The 15,252-nt window shown below is 46.6% G+C and overlaps 1 protein-coding gene across 2 annotated transcripts in view; it reads right to left on the reverse strand.

The window, feature by feature from the left end:
• The window catches only part of RNF10 (ring finger protein 10), a 32,996-nt gene extending 18,892 nt beyond the window's left edge, over positions 1 to 14,104 (reverse strand). The window contains exons 1-3 of one of the 2 annotated variants that reach the window (XM_075898078.1): positions 13,557 to 14,104; positions 1,198 to 1,397; positions 21 to 220 (exon numbers count right to left, since the gene is read on the reverse strand). In XM_075898078.1, coding sequence (XP_075754193.1) covers positions 21 to 220; positions 1,198 to 1,397; positions 13,557 to 13,719 — 563 coding nt within the window. In that variant the 5' untranslated portion in view covers positions 13,720 to 14,104. The remainder of the gene's footprint in view (positions 1 to 20; positions 221 to 1,197; positions 1,398 to 13,556) is intronic. The other variant, XM_075898079.1, reaches the window with a different exon arrangement.
• Between the last annotated feature and the right edge of the window lie 1,148 nt (positions 14,105 to 15,252).

Genomic DNA, 15,252 nt, shown 5'->3' on the forward strand with positions numbered 1-15,252 from the left:
CCTGCTGATCTTCCACTCACTTGGCCTGTAAGAAGAGCTCTTTGTTGAAGGGTTTATGTCCCCATTTGTTCCTTTTCCCCCAGCTGCCATGTCCATTCCCATCAAAGTGACCTGTTTGGCCACGCGGTTCAAAGGTGAAGTTCAGTAAGTGGTTCAGATTAATCTTCTTTGGACCAGAGAATTGGGCAGGGCTGAACTCTGCCCGTTGAACCTCTGCTACCTACAGACAAAGAACACAAAAACCACACACACACACACACACCATAGTTCTGATTAGAATTCACTAGAAGCTGGTACTTGCAACTTATCAATACCGATGTCTACTTCATTTCAATGGTATACAAGGAAATGCTCTAGCACTACCTACTCACATTATGACTCCACGTCTGAATAGCAAATACTGCAATATTAGAAATACAAAGGAATTTGAAAGTTACAACTGAGTAATTTTTCCATTGAACAAATAGAAGTGATAAAGCAACCCTATGTCACAAAAAGTGAAACTAGTTTAGAATTAGAGACATGGGTAACAAAAGCTATTTTAAAACTAACAATATCCCATTAAAGCAAATCAGTATTGCAAGTTTGATTCATTCCAGAGGTCTCATGATTTTAAATTAGTTTCCATATAGCTGAAATGGAAAGAATTGAAACTCAAAATATAGTGTAAATATATGATCTCTTTAAATTAGCAATTTAATATACAAGTAACGTGATCATTTACGCCAGAAGGCAGATCACCCACAGTGCCTTCATTCCTCACTAGATCACATCAAGGCTAGTAAGTTTACTTTGGTAATCATTCCATAATGTGGGATTTGAGTACACAACTGACTGGACATATATGTATCTCAGATTTAGGAACTGTAAGCTGTATTACTAGGAGATGGTTTTCATGAAGGAGCTGTGTTTCACAATATGTATATGGCCTTACTATACACCCATTCCTTAGATTGTACGTCTGTTAGTTTCACTTGTCTTCTTATTGAAGAGATCTCAGCCCAAAAAGCATCCTCTTCCTAGATGATGTACAGTTGTTCTGATATCGCTGAGATGCCAGATTGAGTGAGGTTTTTACCTAGGGTTTCTTTCCATTCCCAGCCCAGGAATGGAACTCAATAGACCTAACTAGCAGGTCACAGTGATCCTCTTGTCTCATGTAAGAAGGACTTGCAGACATGGCATTACAATTCTCACCTCATCTCGTCTTCCACCATTACAAGAGCTAAAAAGTTTGCCACTGCCACTGGTGCCCCCTCTCTGAGGGGGCATCTTGTTAAAAGCTTTGCTTTTCTGTGAATTGGAGCGACGGGATTGACTGGAAAAGTTCTCATTTTTTGAATATGAAGTTTCTCTTTTACGAGTGTAACGTTTGGATCCACTTGCATTCTTTCCATCTGAAAGAAGGGAAAAAGGTCAGATTCAGAAGCTCAGTGAGATACTCCCATCACTTTTGTAGTGGCCGTTCAGTCATTTATGCCTTTCAGATAGAGATGTAAAAATCCCATTCAATTGTTAACCGATTAAAGGGGACAATGGTTGGGGAAGGGAGATCACTCCAGCCAGGCTGGAACAGCACCCCCCCCCCCCCCCCACCGGGCCAGCCCTGCCTGTGGGGTGATGGGAGCCACCATGGACAGAGGCTGCTCCAGCTCCCACCAGTTAAACATTCATATTACTACTTTAAGACATCCAGACCAAATGCTGTCCTCATTACATCTGCCTAACAGCACAACAATACTGACTCTTACCCAGAGTAGGGATGTCAATGGGTAGTAAATTATATGATTATCAGTTAATCTTGTTGACTACATGCATTCCCCACCCCTTGCTGCCTCTGCATCAGAGGCAGCAAAGGGGGGAATCCAGCTTAAAAGCCATTTCCCCCCCTAGCACTGGCTCCATGGTACTGCCGCCACCTCCCCACACCGTTGAACAGAGTGTGGGGAGTGGTGCACACAGGGAAAGCTGCTGCAAAGCAGTCTGTCTGCAGTGAGCTTGAGCTACCTGTACACAGACACTGCTCTGCCTCCCACAGAGCAGCCTCTCTGGTGAGCCTGGGCTTCTGTCTGTGGGGGAACTCCAACCCCCTGCAGACAGGGGCTACTGTTGCAAAGCAGCCTTTGTACATGGCAAGGCCAGACTCACCACAGACAGAGACTACTCAGTGGGAAGAGCAGCATGTGTCTGCGGGGAGCTCGGACCCCCTGTGGACAGGGGCTGCTGCCACCCCATGCTGCTGCCTCTATCAGTGGGAGCAGCAGGCAGCTGGTCTGCACAGGGGGCTGGTTTTTAAGCTGGCTCTCCTTAGACCAGCTCCTGACTGGCACCCCACACTGCTGCCTTATAAAGGCCGAGCATGCACCAGGAGAGGCTGGAATGCACTGGCTGCCTACATTAGGGACTACAGAATAGTTGACTAACCAATAAGAATTAATGCGGTTAGTCAACTATTCAATTACTCGATATAACAACCGGAGTTAAACTAAAATTTTGCTCATACTAATGTAATTACCCCACTATACTGAATTAACAGGCACTAAAGCAATCAATTTAGTTAGTTCCACCCAGCATTAGCGTAGACACTGTTGCTTACACCAAGTGTTATTGGCTTTCAGAAGTCTTATTACAACCTCCCTCACAACAATATAGTCAGTACAAGGACTCCTGGTGAAGATGCTCTCTGCTGACATGAAGTGTAATGTTGACACAAAAGCAATTCAATTACTTTACATACAAAATATGACATTACTTCAGTTGACTGTTTTGTAGTGTAGATACCTTCAGCTGATTGTGACTGTATGTTTAGAATGTGTAAAGGTACCACTAGGCCTGCATTTATCCAAATGGATGTACTATGTTGCTCTATTATGCAGGCTTTATCCTCTTTACTTCCTTTTCTCCTTTGCCTTGATCCCTAAACTTAGGGCAGTACAATGCATAGCTATTCTTAAAAACCCATTTTTTTCAACATGGCCACAGAGTGTCAATCCACCTCAACACACCACTATCACCTGTGATTTCCCAATGCATCTAGTCTGTGTTCTAATCAGTAAATCCCCAAATCCTGTAAGGCAGGCATTATTTGCCTGATAAGAGTGCCAAGGACACTGTTGGCATTTTAACACAGAAAACACTAGCTGCAAGCACCAAGTGGTAGCTTTAATTCTAAAGCTCACAAGAATGGAACAGTCAGATGTTAGTTGGGTATTCTTAATGCATGCCAAATTTGCTAATGCTTCCTATACTATTGTAGAGGATCATTCAATAATATTAAAAACCACTTTTTCCTAAAGTTCTTTGATGAAAAGTAAGAATGTTATAATGCATGTAATTGGTTAACCAAGTAACTGCTGAAGTTTTCGTACAAGTGGGGTGGCAGCCAGCTCCCCAAGAAAGCCAGATTTTAAGACCTGCAGTCCCATGCTGCTGCGACTCCTCAGTAGCTGGAGGCCCATGCAGTCATGTAGCTGTTTGGGCACAGTAATGTTCGGTTACCTGTTTAAATAGCTATCCTCTTCCATCACTGATGTAAAGTCAGATTAAGTCCAAACATGGTAATCATTTTCCTATGCATTAAATTGGTAATGCTACTTGATACATTTGTTTCATTAAGCAGTTGAAAATTAAGCCCTAATTTTAGTCTGTCATTAACACAAAGATAAGCCAATAAACCCTTCCCCTCAAGAAATATTTTATTAATGGACCTGATGCAGTGTTGTGACCTATCAAATCTAATGCCTCAATAGCATCAATAGAACATCTGTTGCATCTTCTAGACCTACATACCAGGAAGTAGCAACCTTCTTTGTCCCTTTTTCCATCACCCAGATTCTGCATGAGTCTTTTGCAGCTGCTTCCTTATTTTAAGATCATATTAGATACAATCTACCATTAATCTTTTCACATTTGACTAATTACTTCCAAGCTACAGAAAACCACCCAACTACATATTCATGTCTATTTTTCCAAACTTTTCACCACAAACTTTGTTTCACCCCCCCTAAACCTCCCCTGGGCAAAAAGAGTGTGGAGCAGTGAGAAAAACTGTGCATACCTCTACAACGGTGGTTCTCAAAGTGCAGTCCACAGGCCACTAGCAGTCCACAACTCCAACTCAGTGTCCCTTTCCTCCCCACCCCCAACACAGCGGGGAGCCCATGCTGCTACTTGAGCCACACAGCCGTGAGGCTACAACACCAGTTCTGGCTTTCCACTCAGAATGTGCAGGGGGCAGTGAGAAGAAAGTCCCTATCTTCCCTGGCTTACCAGGAGGCAGAGCAAGCAGCTCCATGCGCTACAGAGCTACTTGCTCTGCCTCTCTCCGGGAGCTGGGTCTGGCATGGAAGGTTGGGATTGTCTTCACTTCCCCCTACCCCACACACCCTCTGAGTGGGAAGCCAGAGCAGATGCTGAAGCCTCATGGCTGTGCAGGCTTCCTGCTGCATGGGGATGGAGGCTGAGCTCCCTCCCCACTCTGCTGGAGAGCAGTGCAGTGATGCACTGTCTGGTGGCTTTCCACGCTGCAAGGGGGCACGAGGCAGGTAAGCATCTCCCTCCTGGCCAGACACCTTACTCCCAATCCGCTCCTGTTCCCTCTTTCCTGGCCACACAGCACCCTCCCTTGCTCCTGCTCCCTCCACCTGTCCAGACACCCTACTCACACCCTACTCCCAAGCCTGTTTCTGCACCCTACCTCTTATCCAGACCTCACAATCTCTCCCCCTTCGGCACACCACCTCCCTCCCAGATCCTGCACTCCCAACCCTAACCCACTTGCTGGCAGCCCTGTCCCACACACTAAACCCCACATTTCTGTCCCTACCCCAAAGCCTAAGGGGGTCCATAAGATCCACTAACTCTGAAACCCCCAAAAAATACATCTGGCCTATGGGAAACCCTGAACCTCAGTCCTCCCTGTCCTTTCCCCTCACTCCATGGGGAATAGAGCACAGAAGAGTGAGGTGTCTAATTGAGGGCCACATGAACAAAGGCTGGGGGTTTTTGAAGGTTTTTTGCTTCTCACTTCTGGGGTCCTCAACTGATTGCTGTGAGGGTCAGTGGCCCCTTGACCCAAAAAAGGTTCCCCAACCCTGCAAAAAAGCCACATTGAAACCTTTTGTATCAGAAAAATTAATATTTTACTTTATATAAAGTGTAGATTGATGAACATAAGTAAAAATGCTTGATCTGTTTAATACTTTAAATTAAAACATTCACCCTAGCTGAAGCACTAGCAAAACAGCTCAGGTGAAATTATGTAATTAATGCTGAGTTTCCATTAGCAAATGGTGGTCCAGCGAAAAGTTTACATTGAGCCAGGTAAGTCTCAAACTTTTTGGCCTGTGGACCACTGCTATCTGTACATAACTGAGCAGTCAAATGTTTCAATATGTAATAGGCAGGGCTTGACAAACAGCGGTGAAATCTACTTGCCAGTCCCGCACTGCGCATGAACAAGACCCGCACTGCGCATGTGCATGCCGCCAGTGAACAGGGTGACTGGCTGAAATCTACTTGCCTCGGGTGAGTAGAAACAGCGATTTATCGAGCCCTGGTAATAGGGATGTAAGCAACTAGTCAACTAACCAATAAGCATAAATATGCTTATTGGGTATTTGAGTAGCGACTCAACTAGTCATTTCCTTTTCCCCCCTGCTGCCTCTATCCGGGGGGGGAGGAGGGGGGCAGGTGAGGTAAAGCACAACAGGGAAACTGCATGAGCAGGGAGTGAAGCATCCCCTGTTCATGTTGGTTCCTACTGTGATGCTTCAGCCTTTGAAATAGGCACGCATGGGGAACAAGGCAAGCAGGGACTGTTTGAATCCCCGCTTGCCCTGTGCTCCGTGGTGCCCTCCCCACACTTTGCTGCCCGAGGCAGCTAGGGGACAGAAGCCAGTGCTGGAGGGAACTGGCTTAAAAGCCGGTTCCCCCAGCACCATCTCCAGGGTGCTGCCACCCCTTCCCCTGTTGCCTCTGACAGAAGCAGCAGGGGGATAGGGGAAGCTGCTGCAAAGCAGGGGTCCCAGTAGGGAACTCTGCCCCCTTGCAGACAGGTGCTGCTGCCACGAACAGGGGCTGATGCAGGAGCAGCCTCTGTTGTGATGGCAATCCCTGTCCACCACGAACAGGGGCTGCTGGACTCAGTGCAAGGTAGGACTGAGCAGTCCAGGCTTGCGCTGGTCCAGGCTGCTGTGCCTCTGCATTTTAAATGTAGTAAGAGACACCAGACTCTTGCTACATTTAAAATGCAGAGCTGCAGTGAAGGTAGCTCCAGAGCCAGCTCCTGGAGCTATCCCTGCTGTGGCTCTCGAGTGGTCTTATTAACTAATCTATACAAAATATCAACTATATGATTTGCTAGGTAACCACCATTTAACATCCTTAATACATAAGGAAAGCAAACATAAGATGTATCTAGACCAGTTAAAGCTTTCACCTCTTAGCAGAAACAGTGATAGAGATGGAAAGGTGTGGCCACCATATTTTAGAGTTGTAGGGAAAATAAGTTTGAGGTCTACTGCACCAGTTTTCACAGTTCAGCTTTCAGCGGAGTCACAGCTAAAATCCCAACAATTCTGAACTTGTTAGATGTGCCTGTGATTTCTGAAGAATAACAATCTTACAGAAGACCTTCAAAATGGTCCAAAGTTAAGACTAAAGCCAAACATCTTTCAGATTATATTAATAAATTACTGCCTCCATAATTAGTTAAGTAGTGACAGGGAAGCTTGCAAGAGGAAGTATACAATCAATGTCATTGTTTACTGACAGAACTGGTGATGTTCTTGACATAATGGCACAGTCAAATTCAGGATTACTGAAAACTCACCATCGTTCCTACTACTAGAAACACTGCTGCAGTTGCAGTGCACATGGGAGTGACTTCAAAAATCAGCCTGAAGCTTTATGAGTAGAGTATTATCTGGAGAAGCACATTAGCTACAACTACACTTTCAGGGTGTAACCAGGCCTGGCCTATGGTGATTGGACCAGACTTGAGAGTGTAGAAAAGGAGCTATAATTTACACCACTGAGCTGACTCTGGCAGAATTAAAATTTATTAAAAACAAGAAATGGCTGTTGGATTAGGATTAGATTTAGCCGTTTTCAGTTAACTTTAAGGATGTCTATAAAATGTGGAAGAGCTGAAGTCCATCACTGAACAGCTTCCTCTCATCTGCAGTCACAGAACATATTCTGAACAGGCACAGGCCAAAGCAACTTTGGACCTCAATACATGAGCACAAGGGGACAGATAAGTGTGTCTGCAAACAAGGGGCCAAGATTAAAAATACAGCCTCAATCTCTAAACTAGGTCAGATTACTTCTTGCTAGGTGTGTAATCTTCCCCATGGGGAGACAGGGGTGGGGCTGGAGTGCCAGCATGGGCACCCCAATGCTGAGGGGGAGCCCCAAGCCTTTGAAGGCTGGATCCAGGCAAGATGGGAGATGCATCTTGCCCCCAGGTCTTAGATTCTCCCACCCTTGTTTTATAGGAAAGAATCCCTAGTCCAGTAGTTTTCAAACTTTTTGGCCTGAATCTCATCTTGTTTCATTCAAACCTTTCTGCAGGCCACTAGCCAGCCACCCATGACAAAAGGCATTGCTTATCTCTAATGACCTTAAATAGAAAGTTATTCATATTAGGCTACTGGAACATAAAAACAAATATGCAGTTATAACATAAGGGAGCATATATAACTAGCAAGAAATATTAGTAATTAAAATAAGATAACATGATGATAAAGTTAAAGCACTTAATCGGTTTACTAACTTATTCTCAAATATTATTTCCAAAACAAAAGGGTTCAACATTGTCTTTATCTATGGCACAGGTAAAGAATCTTTTGAGTTGGAGGCCCAATGACCCACAGGGGAAAAAAAAGTCACAGGCCACACAAAAGGGAGAAGCAAAAAAATTTCCCCAGTCCTCACTGATGTAGTCCCTGACTAAGACAGCTCACTCCCCTTGCAGTTCAGCCCCATTGAGGGGAGGGAAAGGAAAGGGAGAACTGAGGTTCAGGGCTTCCCACAGATCAGATAACTCTTCTAGAGTCCCAGGGCTAGTAGATTTTGCGGGGCCAAAAATGAGGGGGGGAGGTCAGTGTATGGCTGTGAAAGGTTAACTAGTTACCCGGTAAGCAACACCCTAAATGCATAATGGTTACTGGTTCCAGTTAACTGGTGACAGTAAGGTGCTGCTTTTGCCCCACAGGGGGCCTGCGGCAGGCAGATGGGCTGCTCTCATTTGGAATAGTCCCTGTTTGCAGGAGCCCAGACACCCTGCAGGCAGGGGCTGCTCCTGCAGGGGCTAGAAACCAACAGCCAGACCCAAAACAGAGCTGCACGAGCCAGGCTGGAGCAGACCCCACCTCAGATTCTCCTTAATCAGTTAACTGGATTTTACATCTCAGTATGCAGGAGGTGGCTGCCAGGGAGCGAGATAGAGATGGGGTGAAGGTGTGAAGCAGAATGCAGGAACGGGCTAGGGGTGGAGGTCTGGCCAGGAGGCTAGATGCAGGAAGGGCTATGAGTGGAAGGAGGGTGCAGGAGTGGGCTGGGGATGTGGGGTTTCTGCTGGAGGGGGTGCAGTGTCTGGGCACGAGGAGTTTGAAATGCATCCTGTGAAGCTCAGTGCTTCAGCAGGGGCTCTTGTGCATTTCAAAGCAGAAGCACCCACATGAGTCTAGGGGCCGCTGGGGATTTCCCCAGCTGACTCCGGATTCTGCAGAAATGCCACAGGGAGCTGGAGTCAGCTAGGAAGTCCCCAGCTGACCCTGGGCTTCATGCAGCAGCGTTTCAAAGGGGCAACGCTGCACTGAGCCTGGTTTCAGCGGTGCAGCGCTGCCCCTTTGAAACTCCACCAGTGTTTCAGTGCTGCACTGCTACTTTGAGCCTGGGATCAGCTGTGTGGTGCTGTTCTTTTGAAATGCCACCACTGCACTTCAAAGCAGCAGTGCCACATGGAGGCTCCATGTGGCAGTGCCGCTTTGAAATACCTCTTCCCCTTAACTAGTCTTAGCATCCTTACTCCAAACACCTTTTCCTCACTTCAAATATTGAAGATGGCAGTTCCTCCGCTTCAGGACAGTCAGCATGAAAATGCCTAAGACAACAATGAATCACCAAGGTTGTAGTAAAACAAGCTTGATATGAGGAAAGTCAGATTTAAAGCAAAAGAAGCTATGAATGTCTAGTCTTGCCCTGTGCAAAAGTTCATCTTAGACAGGGTTGCCTATTTCCCTACAACTATAGGAAAGGCTGACTTCTAATTGTTTTGGCAGGCAGTAGATCTGTCCACTATCATCTTTCTTCCCTGATATTGCCTCAGTTATGAATTTTAGGTTACTAAATAATGCATCCAGTGACATCTCCAACCAAAAAGTCCTGAATTAATTCAGGATTTTATTCATTGGCCTTAAAAAAATCAATTCCTGTCTATCACCACACATCGCCCCTTCCCCCTGCCCCACCCAGTCATTTTTAGGACTTAGTTTTTAAAAACATGTAATGTTTGCTAGTAGTTGGGAAACAAACATCCCCGTCTCATAGGACCTGCTGTTTGTTCCAGCTCAATGATTAATCTTTTCAAAAGTATTTGTCTTCTAAATGTTAATCCATAACCAGCTCATTTTAATGAAGCAGGACTCATTACTAGTCGTTATCTTTTTATTTCAGATCTATGAACTAGAGGTAAAATAGATGACATTTCTTATCTTTAATTTTAAGAGGAGGGACTTGGACAGGGGAGCATTGTGTTTATATTTTAAGTTTAAATTCACACTATTCTAAATATTATAGTCCTACAAGCGGTTTCAAAGTGCACCTGAATGGGAGCACAAAAGTACCTTATCCACAAATCAGAACAAGTTGATTGTTTGAGGGATTAGAATGGTGCCTGAGTGCATGTATCTTCTGAATCTTGCATAACTTCTGAATGTAACATTTTGAATAAATACTAAGTCTCTGAAGCTTCAGAGGGGTAGCCAAGTTAGTCTGTACAGGATAATCAAACAACAAATAGTCTGGTAGCACTTGAAAAGACTAACAAAAAGCTCATGATGTCATCTACATGTTTTGTTAGTCTTTTCAAGTGCTACCAGACCATTTCTTGTTTTTTAAGTTCAGTCTTTGAAGTCAGGCATAAACAAAATAAAAACAATCCCATTTAGTTTTTCAATATAATTTACATTAGTTCTCTATCTAAATACTCCAGACTACACGTGGACTACAAGCATTAACAAAATAAAGAATTTCAACGAAAAATTCTCAGGCAACCTTTATACAACAAAGATACAACCCCCAATTTTTCCATTTTGCAGTTTAGGGAACATCAGTTAGAAAGCTAAGTTTGAAACATTTAGACAAAAAACAGCCCTTAGTATGTTTAGTATTAGTGTATGGCCTGTATATCATGCTTTTCAAAAGCATGAGGAGTCCATAAAGAAAATAAGTTATTCCTTTATCTTGAAGTGGAAGTAGTATGTACCGGGTGTCTCCAGACCCCAGCTTCAAACTCAGCTAATTATGCAAGAGGATCTTTAAACAGACTGAAAAAAATCAAATTCTACAAAGAATTTGAGTGACTGACACAAAGCTCTTTAAAACACAGGTTTTTAGTTAAAACCCATAACATCAGTTATGGGGCAACCTAAGACACCGGTATTACACATTCAAGTAGTTCCTCAAACACTCCATTTGCTTCTGAAAGAGATCCAGATAAAGTATATGCCAATGCTTCAATTTGACACAGTGAATCACTGATTGCTCCCCAAGAGTGAGACACACTTCAGTTGCCTATGGCTCCTCTTTGAAGTTTATTTTACTGGTAGTCTCATCAAGGTATACACTGCCATTATGCTAATGCTTTTTATACTGTAACTGGGACATCAAGCCACCTAAAAGGAAAGAAACTGAGCACAGTCCATTGCAACACCATTCCAATTAGACCCCAGTGTCCAACGTGCTAGCCACTAGCAGCTATCTGGACCATTAAGTGTGGCTAGTTGGCTTCAGAACTGGTTAGACACCACTGCATTACTGTAATGTGCATGGTCCTGTATCAAAGTGTCCAGCAATATCAAGTATAGTTGCAAGTTTCAATACTTAGAAACATTTATGGCCAAACTGTAGAGAGTTTCAAATTCCAGGCACTCCAACTGCCTCTGGATGGAACTGCTACTGCTCAGCACGTCTCACAATCAGACTCTTAGCTTAAAATAGTGTAGCACAACTGTACAAAAGTGATACACCAGATATTTTATAAACTATCAGCAAGAGAAGCGATGTCAGTGGTCACCAACCAGTCGGTCAGGATCTACTGGTAGATCCTGGAGCCTTTGACAGATGATGTTGACTGGTTTGGCCAAGAGGCTATCAAGTGCAGCACTGCAGCTGCCCCTTCTCCCACTACGGCACACCTCTTGCCCTTTGCCTTAGAGCTGCCCCTCCCTGGGAGCCTCCTGATTGTTGTGCAGAGCAGGGAAGGGAGAGGAAGGTGCTGATGTCAGGATACCCTCCTACCACCCTATATTCTACCTCAACAGAGCAGAAGGGGGGGATGGAGGGAGTTTGCAGGCTGCTTTGGAGACTGGTACAGGGCCAGTGCAGAGGAGAGCCTGCCTTAGCTTCACTGCCCCACCACCCAGGACCCACCGGAAGTAAGCAGTGTCTAGCTGGAGCCAGCTCTCATCCCCTGCCCCAGTCATGAACCCCCTCCTGCCCCCGGCTCAGCTCAGAGCCCCCTTACACTCCAAGTCCCAAAGACCAGAGCTTGTGCCCCAACCCTCTGCCCCAGCCTGGTGAAAGGGAGGGAGGATGCAGTGACCAGGGGTGGGAAGGAGGTGGGGGCAAGGATATTTGGGTTTGAGGAAGATCTTGGATTGAACTTAAATTCAAAAAGTGATCTCGTGCTCAAAAAAGGTTGGAGACTACTGAGCTATTATGTTTAACTACTGTAAGTTTACATAAGATCCTTTAGAATGCAGGTGTGTCAAATATACAGCCTGCAAATTGATCCAGCTTCCCTGATGTATCCTTAAGGCCTGACAAAGATTTGCAGAAGAATTAATTACATTTTTTTTTAATAATCATGGCTGCAAAGACAACTTTCAAAATGAAATCTAAGTGTAAGCTAATAAGGGTTGTCTGTAGGCAGCCTGAAACAATGAAGCATGGATGCTCCACCTCCTATCTTAACCATGTATTAACACAAAAGCTCTGTAACAAGGTTACCTTACTGCTTATCTTTAAGAAGTTAAATGGGGAAGGAGTGGACATGTTCCCCCTCGGAAGAGAGAATTAGGAGCTGCTGCAAGTAAGCAGATCTGAGGGGAAAAACAAAACCACAAATAAGGAAGAGGGAGAATAACAAAAGGGCAAAAATTTAAAGGGTCCTAATGGCAAGCATGTTCTCCCACCAAGTGATACTAAATAAGTAACACTAGTAGCCAGGTGTTCAATTTCCACTTCTAATTTTGGTCTTAGAAGAAGCATCCTGTGTCTTTGAAATACTCTCTCCCCCTGCCCTTTGCTGCCTCTACTGGATAGAAGCAGCAAAGGGGAGGAAGCAACTAGAGGACTCATCTATCCAAAATGCTTATGGGATAGTCAGCTAGTCCTTAACACCCTTATCAAGGACCCTCAAGTTATTCTAAGGAAGGAAGCCACCAACCAAAAGGCAGAGGTGTTCCATTTCAGGTCACATCACTTTGGCATACACATCCTCTTCTTTTATCAACACAAAGAATGTTGCTCACAGGGAATACTGCTGCTGAAAACTTAAGATGAGAGGGATATTTAAAGACCAGTAACAGATCACATGATACTTTTAAAAAATAAGTATCATTTGTGATCTTAGTTCAGAGAGGACTGACAGACCCCCTACAAGAGGAAGGCAGCCTCCATTCCATAATGATGCAGAAGCAATGCAAGCCAGGCATACAATACTTGGCCTTTCCAAAACACTGGGAACTAGCTCGTTCACCAACTCCCTCTCCCCACAGTAACCAGGTACCCTGATAGAGCAGCAGTTCTCAAACTTGTTGGGCTCTGGAGCCCTTTACATGCATCAAAATGCATGTGGCACCCCAGCGGTCCACTGATTCCATGTGTTGTACCTACGCGGACCACCAATGGGTCCACTGAGTCCATGTGCTGTATCTACGCGGACCACCAATGGGTCCACTGAGTCCATGTGCTGTACCTACGCGGACCACCAATGGGTCCACTGAGTCCATGTGCTGTATCTACGCGGACCACCAATGGGTCCACTGAGTCCATGTGCTGTACTTATTGATGTTTCCAGTTTGTCAACCTCACGCAGCCCCTGGAAGTGTCTCAGGGCCGGAGCACAGTTTGAGAAACACTGTGTGTGTCAGAGGCTAATCCATACCACCTAGGCGCAGTGTCCAGCCCTCTTGGACACGGCGCCCAGCAGCCACCCCAGGAACATGGAGCCTTCCCACGGCTACCCCAATACCGAGCCCGCCCCTCTCAGTGCGCGGCGCCTGCCAGCAGCCGGTGCCCCCCCTCTCCCCGGGCCCGTCCCTTACCGCCTTTGGGCTTAGATTCCCCCCCGGCGGGGCCGGCCGAGGCGGAGCGGGCCTGCTGCCCTTTGCTGCCGGCGGAGGAGCCGGGGAGACCGGCGCCGCAGGGGCTGCTCTTGTCCATGTCGGAGGCTGAGGCGAGGGCGGCGCTGGGCGAGCTCTGCGGCATCAACGGGCGCCCCGCTGGCGCTGGCGAGGGGGCGGCAGCGACTCGGAGCGGGGGGGCAGGCCGGGAGGCGCCGGGGGCCCAGGCTCATGGCCCGCGAGGGGGACCGGCAGGGGCGGCGCAGCGCGGACTCGGCCTCCTTCATGGCGACATCTTCTCGCTGCTCCGCGGAGACGGGGGGGGCCGGGGAGAGGCCGGGCCGGGCCTGCGGGGCTCCGGAGGGGGAGGGGCGGCGCAGGACGGGGAGCCCCGCGGGGCCCGGCACTGGCTGCGCTGGCGGGTGGTCGGCGCCGCCCCAGGCAGCGCGGGCTCCTCGGCGCCGCTCCGACAGCTGCTGCCGCCGCTGCTGCTCCCCTGTAATGGCGACGAGTCGCCCACAGCAAGAAAAGAGCCCGGATGGACCTGCTTATATAGCGAGCCGGCTGGCCGAGTGCATGCTGGGAGCTGTAGTTCTCTGCTGGGGCTGGGCTCTCGGTTGCCTGGCGTGGGTTCTTGCCAGGCTTCAGGGATGCGCCTGGGTGTTGCCTTGCCCGCTGTTTGAAAACACAGGGATGCCCGCCCATTTCTAAAAGCCCCTCCCCCATTCTTGCGGGAGGGACAACTGGCCCCAGGAGGTAACTGATTCAGGGGGACAAATAATGAAAAACAGGGTCAAGGGGTGCAGGTCAAAAGTTTAAAACGAGGGAACCAGATGGGGACACGGAGTAGAGAACCCCAGACAGCTCCTCAAAACTGCCCAGGGAGCCAGTGGACACTGCCCGGAGGGGTTCTATCCGGATACATGAAACTAGGGAGGAACGGAAGTAGGCCCTGCAGTCGCAGAGCACACCTCCTCCTGGTGTTGTATATTATGGCTCTCACCAGGGCCAGGCCTTGGTGTTGCACGCCATTAGTTCCCGGGGCTGTGTTGTGTTATCCACTACTCAGTGCTGTGGGGTTGTGCTTTTCTCATCAGAGTTGGTTTTGTGACTGCTTCACGGAATCACCTCCCACATGCAATCCCCAGAATAATGTAAAGTAAATGTCATGGTCTTCCAGGAATGGATGAAACCAGCCTGTCTTATATGCACCTAACAGAACCACAGTTATAGAAAATACTAGAGACAAGGTGGATGACTGAGATAATATTTTTAATTGGACCAATTTCTGTTGGTGAGGGAGACGGGCTTTCCAGACTTACAGAGCTCTGACATCTTTTAGTAGACTAACTTCTGTTGATGAGCAAGACAAGCTTACATAGAGTAACCATGTGGTATGTCCCTATACTGAATACAAGACATTGAGTTCAGCAGCAATCAACTGTACAAATGTTCAAATTAACATGAAGTTGACTGAGCCCTGTTAAAATGAAATACTGTCTAGTTTATTTTTTTTTTCAATTTGCCTTCTTAGCTTTAAGGCTTTAGGGTTCACACAGAGAGGGCTGACACACATGCCCCTACTTCCTATACACACATGGGGAGAGGGGACACACATAGGCTACGTCTAGACTGGCATGATTTTCCGCAAATGCTTTTAACAGAAAAGTTTTCCGTT

The sequence above is a fragment of the Pelodiscus sinensis genome, chromosome 15 (assembly GCF_049634645.1).
Source record: "Pelodiscus sinensis isolate JC-2024 chromosome 15, ASM4963464v1, whole genome shotgun sequence".
Lineage (NCBI taxonomy): Eukaryota > Metazoa > Chordata > Testudines > Trionychidae > Pelodiscus > Pelodiscus sinensis.